Source organism: Meles meles, chromosome 4 (assembly GCF_922984935.1).
Source record: "Meles meles chromosome 4, mMelMel3.1 paternal haplotype, whole genome shotgun sequence".
In the NCBI taxonomy this organism is placed as follows: Eukaryota; Metazoa; Chordata; class Mammalia; order Carnivora; family Mustelidae; genus Meles; species Meles meles.
Genome location: NC_060069.1, coordinates 113,492,176 through 113,516,286, shown reverse-complemented (window position 1 = coordinate 113,516,286; position 24,111 = coordinate 113,492,176). Strand labels below are relative to the sequence as shown.

Here is a 24,111-nt window from a genome sequence, read left to right as displayed (position 1 = left end):
GGTCTCAAATACACAACCTAAACCTACACCTAAAGGAGCTGGAGAAAGAACAACAAAGAAACCTAAACCCAGGAGGAGAAGAGAAATAATAAAGATCAGAGCAGAAATCAATGAAATAGAAACAAACAAACAAAAAAAAAACCAGAACAAATCAATGAAACTAGGAGCTGATTCTTTGAAAGAATTAATAAGATTAATAAACCCCTGGCCAGGGGCACCTGGGTGGCTCAGTGGGTTACGCCACTGCCTTCGGCTCAGGTCATGATCTCAGGGTCCTGGGATCGAGTCCCGCATCGGGCTCTCTGCTCAGCGGGGAGCCTGCTTCCCTCTCTCTCTCTCTGTGCCCGCCTCTCTGCCTACTTGTGATCTCTGTCAAATAAATAAATAAAATCTTTTAAAAAAAAAATAAATAAACCCCTGGCCAGACCTATCAAAAAGAAAAGAGAAAGGACCCAAATAAATAAAATCATGAATGAAAGAGGAGAGATCACAGCCAACACCAAAGAATTACAAACAATTATAAGAACATATCATGAGCAACTCTATGCCAGCAGATTTGACAATCTGGAAGACATGGATGCATTCCTAGAGACATAGAAACTACCAAAACTCAACCAGGAAGAAATAGAAAACCTGAAAAGACCCATAACCAGTAAGAAGATTGAAGCAGTCACCAAGAATCTCCAAGCAAACAAGAACCCAGGGCCAGATGGCTTCCCAAGGGAATTTTACCAAATATTTAAAGAAGAATTACTTCCTATTCTCCTGAAACTGTTCCAAAAACAGAAAAGTTCCAAACTCATTTTATGAGGCCAGCATTACCTTGATCCCAAAAACCAGACAAGGATCCCATCAAAAAAGAGAATTAGAGACCAATATCCTTGATGAACACAGATGCAAAAATTCTCACCAAAATACTAGCCAATAGGATCCAACAGTACATTAAAAGGATTATTCACCTTGAACAAGTGGGATTTATTCCAGGGCTGTAAGGTTGGTTCAACATCTGCAAATCAATCAATGTGATACAATACATTAATAAAAGAAAGAACAAGAACCATATGATACTCTCAATAGATATGAAAAAGCATTTGACAAAGTACAGCATCCTTTCCTGATCAAAACTCTTCAAAGTGCAGGGATAGAGGGCACATACCTCAATATCATCAAAGCCATCTATGAAAAACCCACCACAAATATCATTCTCAATGGAGAAAAACTGAGAGCTTTTCCACTAAGGTCAGAAACACGGCAGGGATGTCCATCATCACCACTACTATTCAACATAGTACTAGAAGTCCTAGCCTCAGCAATCAGACCACAAAAAAAAATTAAAGGCATCCAAATTGGCAAAGAAGAAGTCAAACTATCACTCTTTGCAGATGATATGATACTTTATGTGGAACACCCAAAAGCCTCCACTCCAAATCTGCTAGAACTTGTACATGAATTCAGTAAAGTGTCAGGATATAAAATCAATGCACAGAAATCAGTTGCATTTCTTTACACCAACAACAAGAAAGGAGAAAGAGAAAGGAGTCAATCCCATTTACAATTGCACCCAAAACCATAAAATACCTAGGAATAAACCTAACCAAAGAGGCAAAGAATCTGTACTCAGAAAACTATAAAGTATTCAAGAAAAAAATTGAGGAAGACACAAAGAAATGGAAAAATGTTCCATGCTCATGGATTGGAAGAACAAATAATGTGAAAATGTCTATGCTACCTAAAGCAATCTACACGTTTAATGCAATCCCTGTCAAAATCCCATCCATTTTTTTCAAAGAAATGGAACAAATAATCCTAAAATTTGTTTGGAACCAGAAAAGACCTTGAATAACCAGAGGAATATTGAAAAAGAAAGCCAAAGTTGGTAGCATCACAATTCCAGACTTCAAGCTCTATTACAAAGCTGTCATCATCAAGACAGTATGGTATTGGCACAAAAACAGACACATAGATCAATGGAACAAAATAGAGAGCCCAGAAATTAACTCTCAGCTCTATGGTCAACTAATCTTCGACAAGGCAGGGAAAATGTCCAATGGAAAAAAGATAGTCTCTTCAACAAATGGCATTGGGAAAATTGGACAGCCACATGCAGAAAAATGAAACTGGACCATTTCCTTACACCACACAGGAAAATAGACTCAAAATGGATGAAGGACCTCAATGTGAGAAAGGAATCCATCAAAATCCTTGAGAAGAACACAGGCAGCAACCTCTTCGTCCTCAGCCACTGTCACTTCTTTCTAGGAACATCGCCAAATGCAAGGGAAGCAAGGGAAAAAATGAAGTATTGGGATTTCATCAAGATCAAAAGCTTTTGTACAGCAAAGATCAGCAAAACTAAAAGACAATTGACATAATGGGAAAAGATATTTGCAAATGACATATCAGATAAAGGGCTAGTATCCAAAATCTATAAAGAACTTAGCAAATTTAACACCCAAAGAACAAATAATCCAATCAAGAAATGGGTAGAGGACATGAACAGACATTTCTGTAAAGAAGACATCCAGATGGCCAACACACATGAAAAAGTGCTCCAAATCACTCAGCATCAGGGAAATACAAATCAAAACCACAACGAGATACCACCTCACACCAGTCAGAGTGGCTAAAATTAATAAGTCAGGAAATGACAGATGCTGGCGAGGATGCCGAGAAAGGGGAACCCTCCTACACTGTTGGTGGGAATGCAAGCTGGTGCAACCACTCTGGAAAACAGCATGGAGGTTCCTCAAAAAGTTAAAAATAGAGCTACCCTACGACTCAGCAATTGCACTACTGGGTATTTACCCTAAAGATACAAATGTAGTGATCTGAAGGGGCACATCCATCCAAATGTTTATAGTGATGTCCACAATAGCCAAACAATGGGAAGAACCTAGATGTCCATCAACAGATGAATGGATAAAGAAGATGTGGTATATATATACAATGGAATACTATGTAGCCATCAAAAGAAATGAAATCTTGCCATTTGTGATGACATGGATGGAACTAGAGTGTATTATACTTAGCAAAATAAGTCAATCGGAGAAAGACAATTTTCATATGAGCTCCCTGATATGAGGAAGTTGAGAGGCAACATGGGGGGTTTGGGGGGTAGGAAAGGAATAAATGAAACAAGATGGGATCGAGAGGGAGACAAACCATAAGAGATTCTTAATCTCACAAAACAAACTGAGGGCTGCAGGGGGAAGGAGGATAGGGAGAGGGTGGTGGGGTTATGGACATTGGGGAAGGTATGTGCTATGAAGTGTATAAACCTGGCGATTCACAGACCTGTACCCCTGGGGCTAATAATACATTATATGTTAATTAAAAAAAATTTTTTTAAATGACCATGAGTTGTACCAGGCACAAGGAAAAAATATTTAAAATATGCCATCTTGGAGACACCTGGGCGGCTTAGTCATTTAAGCATCTGCCTTTGGCTTGGGTCATGATCCCAGTGTCCTGGGATTGAGACCCACTTCTGGCTCCCAGCTCAACAGGATGCCTACTTCACCCTCTCCCTGTGCCTGCCCCTCCCCCTGCCTGTGCACCGTGTCCCTCTCTCTCTCTCTCTCTCTCAAATAAATGAAATCTTTAGGGAAAAAAAAGTGCCATCTTAAGCCTTATTCATGAAAGTTCCATAATAATGCTTAATAGCAATAAAATCAAAGTCCAGATTTATAATTAGAATACCTCTCTAAAGTATAGTTCCACCACATTTTAAAATATATCCTCTCAAATTTACAAAACAAGAACAAAAGAAAAAATGATTCCAATAAGCTTAATATTCTCATAAATTTAAAATATCTTTTCCAATAATGAGATTTAAATTTCAAGAAAACAATCATACAAAGTAAGGTATACTTAAATTAAAGAAGACCCTAAATCTCAAAGCATCACTTCAACAAATACCAGAAACAAATGAATAAAAACTGCAAATAATACAAGAAAACCCCAGCAAGGGTATGTAAGAAAACAAAAATTCAGTTTTATTAAAATATTTTAAACACACCAAACAACACTATGCACTTAAAAGAAATTAGTTTTTATTTACCCCCTGCAAAGGGAGATCCCAGTGTTCTGAGCTTCTGAGTTTGGACAGTGGTGACTGAACATGAACATCTTCTGGTTTCGCATTTAACATCTGTGTTATCTGAAATCAGAATGAGAAAATAATTGATTTAACTGAAATATAAATAAGAATTGAATCATGTTAATCGAACTAACAGAACCATTATATTAACCTGCCTTAATATTTTGCTATTTGTGTTTTGGGTTTTTTGTTTTTTTGAAATAAGCTCTACACCTAACGTGAGGCTTGAACTCATGACCCCCAGATCAAGACTCGTATGATCTAATGGCTGAGCCAACCACATGCCCCATTTTGCAATTAGTTTTATTATTTTTTTTTTTGCAATTAGTTTTAAGGAGTTTTAAATTCAGTGTTTAATTTACAGGCAGTTAAATATAATTTTATTTTAAAAACCTCTCATTCAGGTGTCTGGGTGGCTCAGTCGGTTAAGCATCTGCCTTCGGCTCAGGTCATGATCCTCTGGTGCTGGGCTCTCTGCTCAGCGGGGAATGTGGTTCTCCCTCTACCCCTCCCCCTGCTTGTTCTCTCTCTCTTCCTCTCTCTTGCGTGCGTGCGTGTGTGCACAAAAATAAGTAAATAAATCTTTAAGAATAAATAAATAAAAATTTAAAGCCTCTCATTCAGTATTAAGGTAGATAAATTAAGTATCCCAATAGCCCCCTAACCATCTCTTACCCACAGTCTCTACCTCTTCTAATCTTTCAAACGCTATCCCCATAGTTCTCTAATACACAAATCTAACGATTGCTACATTTAACAAACAACGGCACCCGCTACTTACAGATAAAACTCTTAACAATCTGCAATCTTTAACATCACCCACATATCACCAACTCTACATCCCAACCACACCATTTATTCAACTTCCTTCAAACATGCATTATTTTATATATCTAGACCTTTGTATGTACTGCTTCCTTTCTATGTATGTATGAATCCCCTTCCCTCTATTTTTCCCTTATTAAATACTTCAGATTCAGCTCAAAATTATTCTTCTATCCACACAACTGTCACTCCTACACCAAGGCATTCCTTTCTCTAGGTATTAGTATTTGGTACATTTCTATTATGTTATTTATATTATATGTATCAAACTATATTATAAATATTTGTCTACATGTCCCTCTTCTCCAGGCTGTGGAGGTCTTTAAAATAGAGTGCTCTGGGTGCCAGGGTGACTCAGTTAAGCGTCTGCCTTCAGCTCAGTTTGTGATCTCAGGGTCCTGGGATTGAGTCCCATATCCAGCTTCCTGCTCACCTTAAAGTCTTGCTTCTCCAGCTGCTTCTGCTCCTCCCCGCTGCTCATGTGCACTCTCTCTCTCACTCTCATTCTCTCTCAAATAAATAAAATATTTTTTAAAAAATTAAAAATAGGGGTGCTACGTGGCTCAGTCATTAAGTGGCTGCCTTCAGCTCAGATCATGATCCCAGGGTTCTGGGATCAAGCCCCACATCGGGCTCTCTGCTTAGTGAGAAGCCTGCTTCTCCCTCTCCCACTTCCCCTGCTTGTGTTCCCTCTCTCACTGTCTCTCCCTCTGCAAATAAATAAAATCTTTTTTAAAAAATTGTTTTTAAATAAAATAGAGTACCCTGACCTAGTAGACTTTATATCTCCAAAGTGTATGGCTCATGATGTGCTGAATAAACAAATGAATGTATGGATTGTAACCACAAGTTTGATATTGTTTGTTTAGAACTGAAATGCCTTAAATTTCACATTAAGAGAAAGTTAAACAATAGTTAAGGATCAAATTCAGCCTACAAAATATAACATATAATAAATACCATATCAACTACAATCAGTAACAATCCATAAAATGATTTCAGTGAGAGTAGAGCATAAGTCAAGAGAACAAAATAACTTAACCCTTATTTCACTAGCACCTATGAATTGATCCTCTTAGATACTAATAACTTAATTATCTATATCTAATCTGTATAAAAAGGTACCTCTTTTTAATTCTTCATCTGCAAAAGACAGTATTATCTCTAAATCATTTCCTTTATATTCTTAATTAGGGAAAAACAATTGCTTCCTCAAAAGGAAAAGGTAAGGGCTTCAGGCTGTTCACACCCATGGATCCTTTGTGAGCAGGTTAGTTAGCCTACACTGGATTTTATAGCATACTCTGTTTTCCAAAAATGGCCACACCAATATTCCACATCCACATGCTCTTCTTCCAATGTGCTACTGACAGTCCTCTAACATCAGGTACAGTCTACATTCCTCCCCCTTGAATCTGGACAGGACTGTGATGTCCAAGGCTAAATCATGAAAGGCAATACTTGTATTGGTTCAGCCTGGTCTCACATGCTTGTGTGTTCTCCCTTCCTCTTTTTTTTTTTTCCTCTTTCTCTCAGTATACATATCTCAGGAGACCTGAACCAATGAGTAAAAAAATCCTGGACATCCTTAAGCCTCTATAGTGGAGAGAGCTAAAAAGACATAGATATACACCAAGATACTGACTCTTCTCAGAAAAGGTATCAAGGTAAGTGAGTGAGCCAACCTTTATAAGCCCTGGCCTCCAAGCCAACCTAGCTAACTCCCAAGTAAAACAAAGAAAAGTTATCTCCAATTGAACCCTTCCCAGACTGATGATTCCTGAGCAAAGTAAGTTCAAGCCACTAAGTCTGGGGGCGGTCATTTGTTACATAGCCCTAGTAATAACCTAAAAATTTACTCAGGATAGGGGCACCTGGGTGGCTCATTCAGTTAAGTGTCTGACTTCAAATTAGCTCATGATCTCAGGGTCTTGGGATCCAGCCCTATGTAGGCCTCCCAATTCAGTAAGAAGTTTTTTCTTCCCTGGATTGCTCTGCTCCTCTCCCCTACCCAGGTCCATTAGCTTACTCTATCTCTCGCTCTCAAAAAAACATTTTTGTAAGAAGAGCTAAAAAATAAATAAATAAATAATTTAAAAAACCTTGAAGGACAGCAACTAAGATTTGGCAAAAGGAAGAGTTGGTTATGCATGTTGAGTATTCTGTGAAATCAGTTTCTTATAAAATATTCCTTATGTCTGGGGCACCTGGGTGACTCAGTTGTTAAGCAGCTGCCTTCGGTTTAGGTCATGATCTGGGGGTCCTGGGATCAAGCCCCGCACCATCAGGCTCTCTGCTCAGCAGGAAGTCTGCTTCTCTTCCTCTCCCATTCCCTTGCTTGTGTTCCCTCTCTCGCTCGCTCTCTCTGTGTCAAATAAATAAAATCTTAAAAAAAAATTCCTTATGTCTTCCATGGAAGATTTTATATTACCTTTTCACAATCATTTATGTTCAATCACTTTACCTATGAATGGTTTAGATTCAGTATCAATGAATGAATTATTTACCCTAATAAATACTGATGCATACTTCCATTAGGATGGACACAAAATATAATCTATCCTATTTTCAAAAAAGGTAGTTCTCTATTCCTCCAAAGTATAGACATATGAAATCTGGATGTTTATTAATACTCTATATACTAATATCAGAAGCTTTGAAAATCAAAGTATAAAAATAAATAATTTAAAAATGAAAATCCAAGTATATATAAAAATTATGAACAGAGATATATATTCTATATTACTTTTAATATAGAAAAAACAGAAACAATAATAAAAGAATAATTAAATTTATGGCAAAACTAAATTAAATCAGATACTATTCAGTTGTTATTAAATAACATGTTCCAGAAGATTAATGATATTAAGACATTATTTTGGGGGCACCTGGCTGGCTCAGTCAGAAAAGCATGCAACTCTTGATCTCAGGGTCAGGAGTCTGAGCCCCATACTGGGTGTAGAGATCACTAAAAATATATACATAAAAATTTAAATTTAGAAAAAAAGAAATTATTTTGAATATAAGTATAAAAGAAAAACATATAGAGAATGATCTTTCTTTCATAAGACAAAATAAAATACCCAGGAGTAGAAATAAAATACGAAAGGTTATATACAAAAATATTTAACAGTGATTATCTCTAGTGAGTTAAGAGGTGATTTTTATTTTCGTGTTCTCTTAGTTTCCAAATGTTTTATTTTTTTTTTAATAGGAATACAATGCAATTGTTAAAGGCAAGGGAAAAATATTAATATTTAAAGCTCCGGAAAAACCTCTCCTGTAGCCTCCTGATTAATAAATTACAGATTTAAATCTCTCACTCTAATATTGTATATGAATATAGGAGAAGCAGATTTCACATACAACTAACTACTCTCAATTTTTTCTACACTCACTTTTTTCTTAATGATTAACTAAAAAAAAAATAATGGAAGTCTTTTTGCAACAATCTCATCTATTCTTAGACAAATTTTAATCATGGTCTCAGCTGTGTACAATCAACAAAGATTCTAAGCTATTCATGATTCTGCAAAGCCTATAATTCCATTTACAAAAATCCAAATGGACTCCTAATACTCTCAAGTATTTTCAATAGTCTTCTAATACTTCAAAAAGTCAAATTTAAATTTTTAAGGCAAAAATGGGTTCTAAATCCCCCTTCAAGTTATATTTAAATACATTATCAGAACTCTAATAGCTTCCCCAAAAAAACTCAAGAACATTTGTTTTATTTATTAATGTTCAAACATAATACTAAACAAGCCCTTCAGCAGATCAAGTCACACAGCTTCTTTTAGGTTCACTTTATACATAATTAATTATAGTATAGCCTTCAAAAGAGAATGCTATCAAAAGCAGATAATCCAGGGGGAAAAAAATATACTGAAATCCACTGACAAGTTATACATTATGGACATATGCTCTTTAAATTGTTTAGACTGTGACCTCTGCCATGTTCTTAACAGAGAACTTCAAAAGCTTAATCTATTACTTGTTCAAATACTACATCGATACAAAGCTATTACTTAAGGGAAACTGGGGGTTTGCCAAAAGGTATAGCCGGGACTTACCAAAGAAGAATAAAAGTCTTAATTTTCAATATTCAGAATAGAGTAGCAACTTCCCCATGTATAAATCCAAAAACTGTGGATCTCCCCAAAGTATTCACACTCTTACTTCACATCTATCAAGAGATCAGTTGAATTAACTTGAATTCAGCTATTAAAAGGCCAAAAATAATTTAGTAGATAATTATGTTCCAGAGATTTAGCTACAAGGATATTGACTACAGCACTGTTCCTTTTTTTTTTTTTTTTAATTAAAAGCAACTCAAGTGGCACCTGGCTGGCTCAGTCACTAGAGCATGTGACTCTTGATCTCAGGGTCATGAGTTTAGTCCCACACTGGACATAGAGTTTACTCAAAACAAACAAACAAACAAACAAACTCAAAACAATGATAGGATATTGTTAAATTAACTGTGATGTACCCATATAACTGAATACAATGTAGTCATTAAAAATGTTTGCTATTGTGGGGCGCCTGGGTGGCTAAGTGGGTTAAAGCCTCTGCCTTCGACTCAGGTCATGATCCCAGGGTCCTAGGATCGAGCCCCACAACAGACTCTCTGTTCAGCAGGGAGCCTGCTTCCTCCTCTCTTTGCCTGCCTCTCTGCCTACTTCTAATCTCTGTCTGTCAAATAAATAAATACAATCTTAAAAAAAAAAAAAGTTTGCCATTGTTTCCCTGGTACTTATGCCTAGTATAGTGTCAAATACATGTTAAACATTCAATAAGTATCTACCCAACAATGCTTTAAAATCAGAAAATGATGTTCATAATATATAGTTAAATAGAAAAAGCAAATTATAAAACAGTATTCTGTGGTTTTCTATTTTTTAATATTTAAATATGTGTTTATTACAGATGAGGCACCTGGGTGGCTCAGTGGTAAAGCATCTGCCTTCAGCCCAGGTCATGCTTCCAGGGTCCTGGGATCAAGTCCCACATCAGGCTCCCTGCTCAGTGGAAAGACTGCTTCTCCCTCTCCCACTCCCCCTGCTTGTGTTCCCTCTCTCACTGTCTCTCTCTCTCTCTCTCTCTAATAAATAAAATCTTTAAAAAAAATTAAAAATATGTGTTTATTACAGATGGATATACAGACAGAAAAACTAGAAAGATATATGTCCAGGCATTAATTTTGGTTCCGTCTGGGTGGTCTCCTTTTCCCTCAACTCAATTTTCTAATTTCTCTACAACAAACTGCTTTTGCTTTAGAAATATTTTTGAAATACTTTAAACCCAAAATGTCGGGGTCCCTATACCCATCAAAGCTCTAATCCTTTCAGTAATTTATATCCATAGCTGCTTTGATAGAAAAAGCAATAATATAAATCACTAATAAAAATTTAGTATGCTAATTTTTAAGAAATTCTACATCTTTTAAAGATTTTATTTAGTTATTTGACAGAGAGAGATCACAAGTAGGCAGAGAGGCAGGCAGAGAGAGGGGGAAGCAGGCTCCCTGCTGAGCAGAGAGCCTGATGTGGGGCTTGATCCCTGGACCTTGAGATCATGACCTGAGCCGAAGCCCCTCTGCCTGCCACTCTGCCTGCTTGTGAACGTGCATTCTCACGCTCTCTCTCTCTCTCTCTGACAAATAAATAAATAAAATCTTTTAAAAAAAATTATCAGTACTAGGGCGCCTGGGTGGCTTAGGGGGTTAAGCCTCTGCCTTTGGCTCAGGTCATGATCTCAGGGTCCTGGGATCGAGGCCCACATCGGGCTCTCTGCTCAGCGGGGAGCCTGCTTCTCTCTCTCTCTGCCTGCCTCTCTGCCTACTTGTGATCTCTCTCTGTCAAATAAATAAATAAAATCTTTTAAAAAAAAAATTATCAGTACTAACCTCATGGTTTTTTCACAGATGTACAGATAAATACAGAAATACAGAGATATGTGTATCTGTATGGATTAGTATACAAAAATTTTTCTAGTCTTCTCTAGTGAGAGCCTAGAAACAATGACACCTCACAAGCAATGAGCACACCTAGTACCCAGACCTGGATTTCTAAATACTATTCTTCAATAAAAGAACCAGGGCTCCCTGAAATGTATCATGGAGTACCAGAAATAAGTGCAAAAAAAAAAAAAAAAAAAAAAAAAAAAAGGCAGCACGTTAAAAGGGCACAGGATCCAAACTGAAAGATCTTCCAAGACCTACGCTAAACATTTTGTTTCAATCAGAAAAGCCAATAATGCTATAATAAATTATAACCCATAGAATAAATACCCTTGAGTCCATATTAATAAAAATAGGTAATTGAATAAATAAATAAGAAGAAAAAAGGGGCAGCTCTCCCTTACAGATGAACTTCAAATAATAAATGCAGAGGGAATGAGGGAAATAGGAAATCACTAACAATGTCATATACACAGCTCTTGCAGGGCAGATCCACTGTTACATGGTAAAACAGTGGGTGAAGTTTAAAAAACAGTGTATCTGCATAGATTCAAAGTATCTCTCCCAAGATATCTATTTATTACAAAGTAAAGGAGTAACTTTACAACAGAATAACCAGATAGTGGCCATCTTAAGCAGGTAGTCAAGAATGACAACACCAGTAATAAGACCTATCATTATTGTATACTGTGTACTCTTGACAGGATACAGTAAGAAGGGAATATCATGTGATATTCTTTCTAAAAATCCATAACTTTAATCAAAAGAAACCTGGCGGCTCAGCTGGAAAAGCATGAGACTCTTGATTTGGGGTTTTGAGTTCAAGCCCCACATTGGGTATAGAGATTACTTTTTTAAAAAGGAAAAAGGGGCACCTGGGTTGCTCAGTGGATTAAGCCTCTGCCTTCGGCCCAGGTCATGATCTCAGGGTCCTGGGATTGAGCCCGCATTGGGCTCTCTGCTCAGCGGGGAGCCTGCTTCCCCCCCCTCTCTGTCTGCTGCTCTGCCTACTTGTTATCTCTCTCCCTCTGTCAAATAAATAAATAAAAATCTTTAAAAAAAAAAAAAAAAGAAAGAAAAGAAAAAGAAAAAAGGGAGACCAGAGACAAACCCAAACCGAAGTATATACAACAAAATACTGACAAAATCATAGTACTCTAAAAATGTATGATCATTAAAGAACAAAGACTGAAGAACTGTCATAGAATGAAGGAAATCAAGGAGATATGATGCCTAATGCAATGTGCGATCCTGGAATCGAGAAACAATATTAGTTAAAAAAAAAAAAAACTGAAGAAATCCAAATAATGTCTGTAGCTTAAAGTACTGTACCAAAGTTAATTTCTTAAATTTTGGTCATTATACTGTGGTTATATAGATTAACACTAGGGGAAGCTGAGTGAAGGGTAGATGTGAATGCTATACTATCTCTGTAAATTTTCTGTAAATCTGAAGTTAGTTGAAAATAAAAAGTTAAAAAAAATACTGTCATACATCTAAAAACAAGAAAGAGAAATATATTTACTCATATTATGAATATCTAATGGTGGACTTTCAACTTCATGAAGCAGCAACCAAAAACAGAGCGTTTCACTTCACTAGAGGTATTAAACACAAAAGAAGAGGTAGTCAACAGATATATTTAAAGCTGGGTATGACAGCAATGTAAGAATTTATTTTTATGCCCCCTCACTTATACCACTTAAGCCAAACCCAGAATTTTGAAAGAAATCATACCCAGAAATGTGAAGTAAGCCAAGGTAGAAAAGTACCTAAAGACATGCTCTGTTCGGTCTTGTCTGTATGCTCTTGATTCCCTCCCATAGCCGTCATTATGAATTCTTCACTTTATTCCATGAAATATGCCAAATTAAAGTTCTCTGTGCCAAATTAAAAGTCCTCTATGCATAATTTGGAATGCTTCAGAAAAAAGTGTCTAATAAATTATGAGGATATGAGGAAGTAGAGATGCAACAAGGGGGGTTAGGGGGGTAGGAGAAGAATAAATGAAACAGGATGGGATTGGGAGGGAGACAAACCATAAGTGACTCTTAATCTCACAAAACAAACTGAGGGCTGTTGGGGGAGGGGGGTTGGGAGAGGGGGAGTGGGGTTAGGGACATTGGGGAGGGTATGTGCTATGGTGAGTGCTGTGAAGTGTGTAAACCTGGCGATTCACAGACCTGTACCCCTGAGGATAAAAATACATTATATGTTTATAAAAAAATAAATTAAAAAGTTAAAAAAAATTATGAGGTATATCAGGGAACTACTGTGTTTAAATCACAAAATTCTAGAGAAAAAAGATAACCTTTCTTAAAAGAAACTAAATTTTTGAAACACTTCCAACATAAGTAGAAAATTCACTTTGCTTCTTTTGCTACTATTTGCTTACACGGAAGGAAGGAAGGAAGGAAGGGAAAGAGAGAGAGAGAGAGAGAAAGAAAGAAAGGAGGGAGGGAGGGGAAGGGGAAGAGAACGGAGGAAGAAAAGAAGAAGGGAAGGAAAGAAGGAAGAAATTTTAATAGGTATTTCAATTAGTAATTTTCAACACATGACTTGAGCACTTCTCTCTGTCTACAGTAGTACAATGAATGAATGTGAGGTATGCTAATATATCCAGTTATCAAAAAAATAAAGAAATGCTGGGCTATGTTTTATACAAAATCTAAAACAAGGCTAGAAAGTATACTGACACATCTTACAATGATTTAAACAAGGCAGATCCCAGAAAGTGTTTCTTTCTTTGTTAACCTTTGAATTAATTAGGATATACCATTTCCTGCAAAACACTAATTAGTTAAGGTTTTATAACATTTTAAGTTTTTATTAAAAAGACAAAATAATTTCAATATTGGTAACTCTAAAGATAATATATAGATTAAAAGCAAAACTAATGCATACCTTATGTAACTCTGAAGATGAAGACTTTTTCCTTTTTCCTTCTGTGACAATTTCTACAAAGACACGGTAAAAATTATCATTTAACATCTAAATGAAATAAACAATGTGATAAAATAAACCCTTTCATAGCCATCCTTTGTTTTAAAGTAACTTGCTAGAGTTAGAATTTACATTGATACATTTTACAGAACCTAATAGACTAAACATAAAGGTCAAAAAATAATCAGAAGAATAGCAAATTCTCACAAAATGCCTTCATTAAATAATATGTGTATGATGACAATAGAAAAAAGAAAATGCGGCTCTAAGAACTAAATAATATATTCCCTGGAAAAAGTCCAATAGGTGTTTAATAAATGCTATTTGAACCATGTGACCTGATAAACATTTGTAATAGGGGAGGTTGCAGGAAGGAAGGGTTAAACAAAAGGTAAGAGGTATGTTTAGAATATTCTACAAAAAGACTTCCAGTTCTACTACATATCTAGGCATCTCGGCAACTAGGAACAGTTTAACTGTCTCCTCACCAACATTTTTCAAACTTCCTGTGGATTTTTCCTTTATGATTCTTTCATTTAATCAGCAAATATTTACTGAATGTCTATTATGTGCCTGGCATGTTAGGCAGTAGGGATAGTGTAATAAGCAAATTAAACACAGTCTAAGCTTTTCAGGAACTTATAATTTACTGGAATATATCACAGATTTCATAATAAAAATTAACAGTACAAATCCATCCATATATGGTCACTTACTTAAAAAAAGGTATCACTACAATTAGGTAAGAAAGAGATTATCTTTATAGTAAGTAATGCTGAAGCAATCTGATAACCAAAAGGGAAATAATAAAGCTTGACCTCTACCTCACACTATAAACAAAAGTTAATTTTAAATGGATCATAGATTTAAATGCCAAAGATAAAACAAATAAAGCTTCTACAACAAAAAGGAGGGGAATAACTTCATGACCTTAGGGTAGGCAAAAATTTCTTAAACAAGACATAATTAGCATTAGCCATAAAGGAAAAGATTAATAAACTTAACTTCATTAAAACTCATCAAACCTCATCATTAAGAGAGTAAGAAGTCAAGCCACAGACTGGAAGATTATTATTTATCATACATTTATCCACATACAGCATGGGGACAGTTAATAATACTATATAATACATACATCTGTCAAAGGACTCAGACCAAAATTATAAAGAACTACAAAGCAAAGGCAAGACAACAAATCTTCAAGATGGGCAAAAGCCTTGAAATGAGAGTACCTGAGGAGAGAAAGAATACTGACTAGAACAGGATACAAATAAGCCTTCTGAGATGCTGGAAATGTTCTATGTCTTGATTTAGGTGACTGTTACACAGTATTTTTATACAAGTACAAAAAGTCATCAAACTATACTAAAGATATGTGTACCATGCTGTACTACTTCAACTTAAAAACAAAACAAAAAAAGCTTTAAAAACAACAGCTATAACAAATGGACTATACCTAATTCAAAAATCTATACAGCTGCAATAATTTCTCTAAGTTCATAATACATAGCAGTAATTCACTACAGGTATACTTCATACCACAATAAAGTATCACAATAAAGTGAGTCAAAAGAATTTTTTGGTTTCCTGGTACATATCAAAGTTATGTCTAGACTCTACTGAAGTTTATTACGTGTGCAACAGGACTATGTCTAAAATAATCATACACATACCTTAATTAAAAACACCTAATTGCTTAAAAATGCTAACCATCTTCTGACCTTTCAGCATGTCTTAGGGAATAGGGAGGCCCGAGGAGAAGAACAGACAGAGAACAGCCAGTCAGTAGAGCAATCAGAACACACACACATTTATTAAGTTTGGTGTCTTATATGGGTGTGGTTCGTGGCACCCTAAAACAATTCACAAAAGTAACATCATAGATCACTGATCACCAATCACCATAACAACTATAATAATGGAAGTTTGAAATACTGCAAGAACTACCAGCATGTGACACACAGACATGAAGCAAGCAAATGCCATTGGAAAAATTGTGCCACAAAGTTTCAATTTGTAAAAAACGTATTATCTGCAAAACACAATAAAGCAAGCACAATAAAACAAGACATGCCTATATATGCATTTCCTGAAACAAACACTAATATAAAAATTATCTAACCTCAGGGCGCCTGGGTGGCTCAGTGGCTAAAGCCTCTGCCTTCCAGCTCAGGTCATGATCCCAGGGTCCTGGGATCGAGCCCCACATTGGGCTCTCTGCTCCGTGGGGAGCCTGCTTCCTCCTCTCTCTCTGCCTGCCTCTCTGCCTAGTTGTGATTTCTCTGTCAAATAAATAAAATATTAAAAAAAAAATTATCTAACCTCTATATTTAAGCTTTTGATAATTTTAAATTATTTCCAGTAATGTAGCATTCCTTAGACTACCAAAAATAAAAATGTTTAAATAAATGCTAAGAAAGCCCTTACTTTTACTCAAAAAGTTGAAAATAGCGCTACCCTATGACCCAGCAATTGTACTACTGAGGGTTTATCCCAAAGACACAAATGTAGTGATCCCAAAGGGGCCCCTGCACCCAATGTTTATAGCAGCAATGTCCACAATGGCCAAGCTATGAAAGAACCCAGATGTCCATCAACATATGAATGGATAAAGAAGATATGGTGTACACATCTGGTGTATATATGTGGTGTGTGTACACACACACACACGAATATTATGCAGCCATCAAAAACATGAAATCTTGCCATTTGCAAAGATGTGGATGGAACTAGAGGGTATTATGCTAAGTGAAATAAGTCAGTCAGAGAAAAATAATTATCATATGATCTCTCTGATATAAGGAACTGAGAGGCAGGGTGGGGGGGCATAGGGGGAAGGGAGGGAAAAATGAAACAAGATGGGCCAGGGGAGACAAACCATAAAAGGCTCTTAATCTCAGGAAACAAACTGAGGGTTGCTAGAAGGGAGGAGGGACGGACAGGGTGGCTGGGTGATGGACATTGGGGAAGGTATGTACTATGGTGAGTGCTATGAGTGGTGTAAGCCTGATGATTCACAGACCTGTATCTCAAAACAAAAAATACATTATATGTTAATTAACATAATAATATATAATTATATATATGTTATTGTTATTAATATTATATTGTATGTATAATAATGTAATATTAATATAATTTATATTACATATAATTATATTAATATAATTGTAATTTATAGATTAATACTCCCAAACTCACTCATGAGTTAAAAATGCATCTATCAAAAAAAAAAAATGCAGCTATCCTGTTTTACAGCGTTGTTTCCTTATTTCCTTTAAAATTAATATTCTTGGGGCGCCTGGGTGGCTCAGTGGTTTAAGCCTCTGCCTTCGGCTCAGGTCATGATCTCGGGGTCCTGGGATCGAGCCCCACATCGGGCTCTCTGCTCCGCGGAGAGCCTGCTTCCTCCTCTCTCTGCCTGCCTCTCTGCCTACTTGTGACCTCTCTCTCTGTCAAATAAATAAATAAAATATTTTTAAAAAATAAACTTAAATAAATAAATAAATAAAATTAATATTCTTGTGACTTCCCACAATTTTAGGGGTTTTTATAATTGAGCTATTCCATCTTATATACATTGGCTTGGGGGCATTTAAAGAAACATATGATGTGCCTCTTGGGATTATCTGCTATAGTGTGGTACTCAAAAATTAACAATTTTAAAGTTTGACAACCTAAATTTCTATCCTGGCTTTCTTGTGACTTTTGAGACTCTAAAACAAAGAAGAATATCCAACTTTTCAATTAAGATTAAAGTGAGATGGCCTATATCATTTAGCATGTGTCTGGCATATAGTTAGTACAAAATAAATGGTAATTATTATTTTAACAGTTTATACTGAAATATTACTCTTTAAGAGACCACAGTATATTAGTATTAGCACACAGGAAAATCTAATTATTCTCATTCTAAATACATGAGTCAAACAGTTGAAAAACATGACTTTTTCCCAAGTAGACTGTGGAAGCACTCACTCACTCATTTACTCCACAAGCATTTAGTTAAGATAATAATGGTTACCATTGCCAGCCACTAGGCTAAGTACCCAAATTATTTTTATTTAGTCTTTATGAAAGCCTTCTTAGATCAGCAACAGTATTATCACCATTTTACAGATGAAAAATTTATGTCTGAAGAACCCAAATAGCCTCTGCCTTCGGCTCAGGTCATGGTACCAGGGTCCTGGGATCAAGCCCCGCATCAGGCTCTCTGCTCCGCGGGGAGCCTGCTTCCTCCTCTCTCTGCCTAGTTGTGATTTCTCTCTGTCAAATAAATAAAATATTAAAAAAAAAAAAAAGAACCCAAATAACTCTCCCAAAGTCACCATGTTGATTCATTACTGATCTAATACCAGAGGTAGCTATCTTTTTTTTTAAGATTTTATTTATTTATTTGACAGAGAGACACACAGCGAGAGAGGGAACACAAGCAGGGGGAGTGGGAGAGGGAGAAGCAGGCTGCCCGCTGAGCAGGGAGACTGATGCAGGGCTCCATCCCAAGAGTGTGGGATCAGACGCTTAGCTGACTGAGCCACCCAGGCACCCCCAGAGGTAGCTTTCTTAACCAGTACACTCCAGGCATGTCGGATGCTTTGGGGATATAAGATTAATAAGACAGTCGCCGTGTCGTAGTTAACAGAGTAACAGCAGAAGTTAAAACAATTTAGGAAGCTAAAATATATGATGGAAACTAGTATAAATATCATGTAAGAAGTGCTAAGACCCATGGAAGTTCAGAAATAGATATGATTTGTTCTAAGTTTGAGTTAATTAGGATATAGTTCTTGGAAAGACACAACTGAACTGAGCTTTGAAGTTTTAGATAATGAGCAAATTTTAGATAGGCAGAAATGGATGAAAGAACAGTACATTCCAGGTGCACGCAAGAGGTGAGTTATCATTATTAAGAAATACAAAGTAGGATAAAGCAACCCATATTAGCCTTCTAAATTATTAAAGAATCCTATTAGAGTTACCCACCTCAAAGGCAGTTTTGAGACAACACCAAAATAACAAAATTCCAATCTGGATCTTTGAAGCTACAAATCCTACCCATAACCCATTCCCTGAGTTATCATGTCTCTCTTATCTACTTTCCAATTCTCTGTCTTCCATCATCAGACCTGGGAATCACATTCACCACCCCAGATGTCAGTCCCCACAGCTATTGTCTTGCTGGTCTCTCATGTTTTATGTATTCAATTCTACCCATCATCCACATTCTTCTCCATCTCTTCCCTTGCCCACTAAATTCCTTTCCAGAATCAGTATAACGTTCTTAAATTCTGAATCTTTTCCTGGAGCATTTCCTCCACCTTAGTTTACCTGAATCCTAGCTTTTTACTGACTATGCTAATTTTTTAAAGTTCTCTCAAGATTCTTCTCACACTTATAAAATCAGGAGTATGGATTAACAATTTCCTCCTCCCACCACCACTTCCAATTAATATTTTATCTTTATTCCAATAATTCTTCTTTAAAATTCCCCTAAGTTTATTATATTACCTTAGCTATATTTGTGATTGCCATGTACTGACCAATACCCTCTCCAACATTCCCAGAATTCTCTGATACTTGATTCATAGTTTTCTAGATAGGCAGAAATTTAAATAAAAATAAAAATAAAAATCTCTAAAATTTACCATCATTGTGAAGCTCTAAAACGTCCATAAATCAACTCCCTCAAAACAAGAGACATGTCAATTTACTCCAACAAACTTCTACATATCCTCATTTCAACAACATACATTTGTGAATGGACTTAAGGAATATTGTTAGTCTACGGCCATACCACCCTGAACGCGCCCGATCTCGTCTGATCTCGGAAGCTAAGCAGGGTCGGGCCTGGTTAGTACTTGGATGGGAGGAATATTGTTATACTTCTCAAGTACTCAGAAGCGAACTACATTCTACATCCCACAGTTCTTTGACATTTCATTTCCTCACTCACAGTGAACCCATGTTTTGCCCCATGTCTTGTCCTACCCTTTAACCTTAATTAAAACTAAATTCGTTTTTTTCCAAATTCTTGCTGCTAGATTCCATAGCACTGCTGAAGAAAGTCACATAATAGTAACTGCAACTACTGTTACTACTAGCAGTAGTAGTAGTACTATAAAACTTACACTTACTAGTAGTAGTAGTACTACAAAACTTACACTTGTTTCAGTGACTTTCAAAATTACTTAACAATTCCTTTATTCATGCCTAATTGACCACCTAGTCCATTTTGAGCTACCAATACCATTTGACAGTCCTTTTCCAAAGATTATTTTTCCTTACTTTGCATAGAAGCATGACTATAATAGCCTTAACTTCTCAAAATTCTATGTATTTTTATCCATCTTCCCTTTCTGCATATCTCAAGAAACTATCTTTTTATTCCAATCTCCCCGTTTCTTCTGAAACCTCACCCCGCCAATTATCTCCTACTTACTATCTTTCTCTCTCTACTCACCCCTTTCCCACTCCCTACCAACTTGATTTAAGTCTCTAGAGTCTATGAAAAAAAATTCCTTTCTACCTAATTTCCTACTCCAACTTGTTTCAGAAAATTTTTTTAATCCTATTTTTCTTGTTTCATTCAGCCTCTTAAAATCTGGCTTTTGTCCCTACTACAACCAGTGGTCAAATTGACCTCCTAACTGCCAAAGTCAGGACCCTCACACTATTTTACCTCTAATCTACATTGCTTTTCACTCTCCTGCCTTGCTTCCCAAACCTCTCTTTCCTGATTTGCCCAGCTGCCTACCAATGTCTATTCCTCCCTACTTTGAAGACTTTTCTTAATCTATATCACCTGTGTGTAATCCTATTCATTCCCATGGCTTCAGCTAATATCTACACAAATAATGTAACTTTTAATCATGATTAATTACAAATTCTGATATTGAACTACAATCATGGCTCATTACACTTACAATGCAAATGATGCAGACATCACCTGAGCCTACTGAAAAAAGTTGTATCAGCATGGGACACTCAGATCCTCAAGATGACACTGGACAGAGGGAAGAGTTTCAAAATCAAGCAAGTTTGAACAACAGTGCATGCTCAGTTACTCTCCTGAAGAGGCACAGTGTACAACAGCAAAAGGCTCTATAAATCCTGCAATAAATAAAATTTTCTTATTTTAATCATATTTTTAATCATATTTAATCAATCATATTTGCCCAGAGAAACTTATTTTTCCCAAGTAAGACTACCTAATGTCCTGTGGCAGTAAAAGAAGATAAAATTACATATTTTGTAATTAGAAAGACCAGATTTTGAATCTTAGCTGTTTATTGCTTGCTATTGCTAATGGTTGTTTACCCTCCCTAAAATCCAATTTCCTCCTCTGTAAATCAGAAATAATAACCACCTTATGCGGCTTCTGAAAGAACTAAAGTTTGTAAAATTCTCAGTACACTGCTTGCTACCGAAGTACTCAAAAAAAAAAAAAAATGTATCCTTAACTTAAATGAGAGTGCCTGTGCTAGCAAGATGGCAGAGGAGTAGAAGACCTAAATTTCATATGGTCCCAGGTATTCAGCTAGATAGTTATCAAACCATTCTGAACACCTATGAACTCAACAGGAGATGGAAGAAAAGAATAGCAGCAACTCTATGAACAGAAAAGCAATGACTTTTTGGAAGGTGGGACATGCGGAGAAGTGAATCGGAGGCAATACACTGAAAGACAGACTGCAGGGCGGGAGAAAGCCTCCATCAGCCAGCTACCAGCCAAGTGATAGAGCAGCAGCACACAAAATCAGAACTTTTAGAAGTCTACTCTGAGGAGGGAGGTTGCTCCAGTGGCTAAGCAGGGGTGGAATCCTCCCTGGGAGAGTCTGGTTTCAGGACCCTCGGGGTCAAAGAAAGACTGAGGGTGCCTGAGTGGGGCAGAGCTCCCATGTACTGAAGTGGGGAAGCTGGCCATAGTAAGCCAAGGAGTGAGTTCTCAGCTCAGGGTTGCCATAAACTGTGATCTGCAGCACAGTTCAGCCCAACAAGTGGCAGATCCAGGAAGACTCTGCTTCTTCCCCTGGGAGGAGTGGCATGAAGCACAGCACAGGAATCTGCTGGGTTTGGAGACTCCAAATGAGGTCATGTGCCAGAGATAGAAATGCTCAGTCACAATCCAGGTGAGCACAGACTGTGGCCGGAGACCAGGGAAGCAGGAGTGATTAACTGCTTTTCTCTAGGGTGCACTGAGGATTGAGGTGCAAACTCTCAGCTCCTCAGGGACTAGAGATTGGGAGGCTGCCATTTTCATTCTTGTCCTCTAAAGCTGCATGAAAAGCCTTCAGGGAACAAAAGCTATCGAGAACAAACCCAAGCAAAGTACTTAGCCTCGTCCCTGGCCATGGTGGTGCAATTCCTCCTGGACCAAAGACATTCAAGAATCACTGCAACAGGCCCCTCCCTGAGAAGATCAGCAAGAACATCAAGCCAAGACCAAGTTTACTGATAAATGAGAACTGCAAAACTCCAACACTAGGAGAATACAGTGCATAGAATTCATGGCTTTTTCCCCATGATTCTTTAGTCTTTCAAAGTTAATTTTTTAACTTTATTTTTTATTTTCTATTTCATTTTTCTTTGAGCTTTTCTTCTTTTTCAATGAGCTTCTTATCTTATCAATTCCAATTTTAAAATATTTTTTAATTTTCTTTTCTAAAGTCATATTCTACCCCTTCATTCTATTTAACCTTATTTTTTGTATAAATATAAGTTTTTCTTTCTTTAAAATTTTGGGATGCAGTTGCTTTTAACAGGCCAAATTATACCCTAAATCTAGTGTATGACTTTGTTCTATTCACCCATCTGATTACATTTTCTCCTTCTTATTTTTTTTAATTTTTCTTCTTTCTTTTTTCAACCAACTTAGTATCTTATTGATTCATTATTTTAAATCTTTTTTAATTTTCATTTTTACAATCATATCCCATCCCTTCATTGTATTTACCCTGACTTGGGGGTATTTGTAAGTTTTTCTTTCTTTAAAATTTTAAGAGTTAGTTTCTCCTAGCACACCAAAATTCAACCAAAATCTAGTGTGTGGCTCTGTTCTTTTCAACAGCCTGGTTATATTCCTTTTTTTTTTTTTTTTCCTTTCCCCCAGTTTTGGGTCTCTTCTGATTTGTTTAGTGTATATTTCTCTGGGGTCACTGTTTCCCTTTTAGTATTTTGTTTTCTCATTCACCTATTTTTCTCTAGACAAAATGACAAAACAGAAAAACTCACTTAAAAAAAAAACAAAAACAAGAGGCAGTACTAACTGCCAGTGACCTAATTGACATGGACATTAGTAAACTATCAGAATTAGAGTTCAGAATGACAATTATAAAGATACTAGCTGGACTTGAAAAAAAGCACAGAAGATACTAGAGAATTCCTCTCTGGAGAAACAAAACCTAACCAAGTTGAAATCAAAAAAGCTATCAATGAAATGCAACCAAAAATATAGGCTCTAACTACTAGGATAAGTAAGGCAGAAAAGAGAATCAGTGATACAGAAGACCAAATGATGGAGAATAAAGAAGCTCAGACAAAGAGAGATAAACAACTACTGGGTCACCATGGGAGAAGTCAAGAGACAAATGATACCATAAAGCGAAACAATATTAGAATAATTGGGATCCCGGAAGAAGAAGAAAGACAGAGGGGCAGAAGATATATTGGAGCAAATTATAGCAGAGAACTTCCCTAATCCCGGGAAGGAAACAGGCATCAAATTCTAGAACCTCCCCTCAAAATCAATAACAGGTCAACACCCCAAATTTAATAGTAAAATTTTAAAATTTCAGAGACAAAGAGAAAATCCTGAAAGCAGCTCAAGAAAAGAGGTCTGTACCCTGTAACAGTAGAAATATTAGCTTGGCAGCAGACCTATCCACAGAAAACTGGCAGGCCAGAAAGGACTGGCATGATATATTCAGGGCACTAAACGAGAAAAATATGCACCCAAGAATACTATATTCAGCTAGTCTGTCATTAAAAATAGAAGGAGAGATAAAAAGCTTCCAAAACAAACAAAAACTAAAAGAGTTTGCAATCAACAAACCAGCCCTACAAGAAATATTAAAAAGAGTCCTCTAAACAAAGAGAAAGCCTAAAAGTAACACAGATCAGAAAGAAACAGAGACATTAACAGTCACCTTACAGGCAATACAATGGCACTAATTTCATATTTTTCAATAGTTACCTGAATGTGAATGGGCTAAATGCCCCAATCAAAAGACACAGGGTATCAGAATGGATAAAAAAACAAGATCCATCAATATGCTGTCTGCAA

At 36.5% G+C, this 24,111-nt stretch overlaps 1 protein-coding gene across 3 annotated transcripts in view; it reads right to left on the bottom strand.

Moving 5' to 3' along the window:
* SENP7 (SUMO specific peptidase 7) overlaps positions 1–24,111 on the bottom strand; it is a 145,792-nt gene that overhangs the window by 111,845 nt on the left and 9,836 nt on the right. For all 3 annotated transcript variants that reach the window (XM_046003303.1, XM_046003304.1, XM_046003306.1), the window contains exons 2-3: positions 13,791–13,843; positions 4,061–4,159 (exon numbers count right to left, since the gene is read on the bottom strand). In XM_046003303.1, the coding sequence (XP_045859259.1) occupies positions 4,061–4,159; positions 13,791–13,843 (152 nt within the window). The remainder of the gene's footprint in view (positions 1–4,060; positions 4,160–13,790; positions 13,844–24,111) is intronic.